The sequence below is a fragment of the Nomascus leucogenys genome, chromosome 16, assembly GCF_006542625.1.
Source record: "Nomascus leucogenys isolate Asia chromosome 16, Asia_NLE_v1, whole genome shotgun sequence".
Taxonomy (NCBI): domain Eukaryota; kingdom Metazoa; phylum Chordata; class Mammalia; order Primates; family Hylobatidae; genus Nomascus; species Nomascus leucogenys.
The window spans coordinates 53,528,034-53,531,665 of NC_044396.1; the positions used below are offsets into that span (position 1 = coordinate 53,528,034).

Genomic DNA, 3,632 nt, shown 5'->3' on the forward strand with positions numbered 1-3,632 from the left:
ACCCTGAGCCCAAAGATGATGAGGCAGAGGAGTTTTTCCAAAAAGTTCGAATCACCATTACTTTTTCACATTCATTTTCAAGTCAAAACATCCCTGTATGTCAGGTGTGGTGGTGCATGCCTGTAGTCCCAGCTACTCAGGAGGCTGAGGCAGGAGAATTGCTTGAGCCCAGGAGTTTGAGGCTGCAGTGAACTAAGATCACACCACTGGACTCCAGCCTGGGTGAAAAAGTGAGACCCTGTCTCTAAAAAAATAGTGAAATAAATAATAATAATGATAATCATAATAAATCCCTGTAAAATAGACAGAGGTGTGCCTTATGCCATTTTCTCCTGAAGCTGAGGAAATAAGACAAAAGAGATCAAAATGCTTTTTCTGAGAGCCCTACTAATCCTGTATTTCCCACTCTAGCTCCAGAGCTTTGATTTTAGGTGCATGTGCCCACCTGTGAATTTGTTACAGAAAAGGCGTGTTCAGGCTGAGGCTGGCATTTCTATAACATTGCTAGTTTCAAACAACAAGTTTGAATGCCATGAACCCTCATAGCATGTGAGGGTTTATCCAGCTGACAATTAACCAGGTAGAAGGGGCATATTCATAAACTCTCTTGCCTGAACTTGGAGCTTTTCTGACAGTTTTTTGTTTGTTTGTTTTCGAGACAGAGTCTCACTCTGTCGCCCAGGTGGGAGTGCAGTTGCATGATCTCAGCTCACTGCAACCTCTGCCTTAAGGTTCAAGTGATTCTCCTGCCTCAGCCTCCCGAGTAGCTAGGATCACAGGCATGTGCCACCACGCCTGGCTAATTTTTTTTGTATTTTTAAGTAGAGACAAGGTTTCACCATGTTGGCCAGGCTGGTCTCGAACTACTGACCTCAAGTGATCACTCCACCTCGGCTTCCCAATGTGCTCAGATTACAGGTGCTGACAGTTTTAAATGGAGAAAGCAGCCTGTCCAGGTTTCCCAGCCTGGTTTCTCATCAGACTCAGCTGGGCGGCTTTTTAAGCTACAGGTTTCCCCATCCCCACTCAAGGCCAATTGAATTGAGGTCCTCGGAATTGGGACTTGGGAATCTGTATTTTATAAAGTTCTCAAGTGGTTCTGATTTAACTGGAGGCCAACAGCAAACCTTTGATTGGAATCACTGTTGCTCTCAGTTTTTTAAAAATGATAACCGTCCAATACACTTTACCGAAATCCTGAGAACAAGAAGAGAAAATGAATTTAAAATCAGACTTTCCCCCCTTCTTTAAAGTCTTCTATCAAAAGACAGGGTTTTGGGCGCCAGGCTTCCTTCTGCAACAGACGTGGGTCACGCTCTCGCTCGCTCTCTTTCTGCCGCCATCTTGATTCCACGTTCCCTCCACAAAATGCCCGGCAAAGCCACAGAAACCGTCCCTGCTATAGAGCAGGAGTTGCTGCAGCCCCAGGCTGAGACAGGGTCTGGAACAGAATCTGACAGTGATGAGTCAGTACCAGAGCTTGAAGAACAGGATTCCACCCAGGTAACCACACAACAAGCCCAGCTGGCGGTAGCAGCTGAAATTGATGAAGAACCAGTCAGTAAAGCAAAACAGAGGCGGAGTGAAAAGAAGGCACGGAAGGCTATGTTCAAATTGGGTCTTCAACAGGTTACAGGAGTTCCTAGAGTCACTATCCGGAAATCTAAGAATATCCTCTTTGTCATCATAAAACCAGATGTCTACAAGAGCCCTGCTTCGGATACCTACATAGTTTTTGGGGAAGCCAAGATGGAAGATTTATCTCAGCAAGCACAACGAGCAGCTGCTGAGAAATTCAAAGTTCAAGGTGAAGCTGTCTCAAACATTCAAGAAAACACACAGGCTCCAATTGTACAAGAGGAGAGTGAAGAGGAAGAGGTCGATGAAGCAGGTGTAGAAGTTAAGGACATAGAATTGGTCATGTCACAAGCAAATGTGCCGGGAGCAAAGGCAGTCCAAGCCCTGAAGAACAGTAATGATATTGTAAATGCTATTATGGAATCAACAATGTAACCATCTGAAAGCAACTGTTTTTGGTGTCTCAGAGGAGTAACTGCAGCTTGGTTTGAAATTTGTACTGTTTCTATCATAAATAAAGTTATGGCTTCTTGTTGGATGAAAAAAAAAAAGACAGTATTTTGCCAAATTAAACAGAAAAGAGAATTCAGTGGAACATGGCTCTGATTTCAGGGTAATAATAATGGTAGGTAACAATTAAATGGCATTTAAAAATTTGCTGAACGCTTGCTGGGCGCCATGGCTCATGCCTGAATCTCAGCACTTTGGGAGGCCAAGGCAGGCAGATCACCTGAGGTCATGAGTTCAAGACCAGCCTGGCCAACATGGTGAGACCCTGTCTCTACTAAAAATACAAAAATTAGCTGGGCGCGGTGGTGCACACTTGTAATCCCAGTTACTCAGGAGGCTGAGGCAGGAAAATCACTTGAATCCAGAAGGTGGAGATTGCAGTGAGCTGAGATTGCACCACTGCACTCCAGCCTGGGTGACAGAGTAAGACTCTGTCAAAAAAAAAAAATGCTGAATGCTTTCACATATTTTATTTCACTTAATCACTCAAGATCTCTTTAAGGTAGACATAATAATCCTCAATCTATGGAAGACGATATTGAGGCTTGGGGGTTAAATGCCTCATCTAAGGACACACATGCATAAAATGGCATAACTAGGACGCAAACCCAAGTCTCCTGATTCCAAATTTTACCTATTTCTCACTATCCCGCAGTGCTCTGCGAGTCGGGAAGCTCCCTCAAGGCCAACAGGAATTGAGTGTTTTGACAACTATGAATGAGCACCATGAGTCTAACTGGACTCCATTCCATTCTCCTCCTCTCCCTTTCTTTGCTCTTCCCCCTTCCTTCAATATCCTTTTAGTGTCTCCCAAGCAACAGGTCATTTGCAATGTGGTAGGGAACCAGAGATTAAATAAGAAGTCCCTACCCTAAAAAAAAAATCATAGTCTAGTGGGGAAATAGACAAATCATTGTGTGGTGACGCACTAAACATCAACCCAAATAGGTCAAAATGGGAAGGGGAAATTATGCCCTGATCACCCATTCAAGTGGCCATGTAAATTTATAAGAAGCCTACATTCCTAGAGGTAAGAAGAACTTGCTTTGATGTACTCTCACTTCAAAGGAGGCTGTTTTATTTGGAAACAATTCCTCTGCCTTCAATATCCTATGAGTATATCCCTCAAAATGTGTGTTTAGATCTTTAATCTAATTCTGTAACATGTGTTTATACTTTCTTTTTTTTTTTTGAGACGGAGTCTTGCACTGTCACCCAGGCTGGAGTGCAGTGGCACCATCTTGGCGCACTGCAAGCTCCACCTCCCAGGTTCACACCATTCTCCTGCCTCTGCCTCCCGAGTAGCTGGGACTACAGGCGCCCGCCACCACGCCTGGCTAATTTTTTGTACTTTTAGTAGAGACGGGGTTTCACCGTGTTAGCCAGGATGGTCTCGATCTCCTGAGCTCGTGATTCACCCACCTCACCCTCCCAAAGTGCTGGGATTACAGGCATGAGCCACTGCACCCGGCCTTGTGTTTACCCTTTCCTGATTAAATTCAGAAGCATGCTATCTTATTAGTGGTTTATTTGCATACTCTTTC

General features: G+C 44.3%; 1 protein-coding gene across 1 annotated transcript; it reads left to right on the plus strand.

The window, feature by feature from the left end:
* The first annotated feature begins 1,264 nt into the window (after positions 1-1,264).
* On the plus strand, positions 1,265-2,129 carry LOC100598042 (nascent polypeptide-associated complex subunit alpha-like). The gene has a single exon (XM_003256070.3). The coding sequence runs from the start codon at positions 1,369-1,371 to the stop codon at positions 2,011-2,013; it is 645 nt and encodes a 214-aa protein (XP_003256118.1). The 5' UTR covers positions 1,265-1,368; the 3' UTR covers positions 2,014-2,129.
* The last annotated feature ends 1,503 nt before the right edge of the window (positions 2,130-3,632 follow it).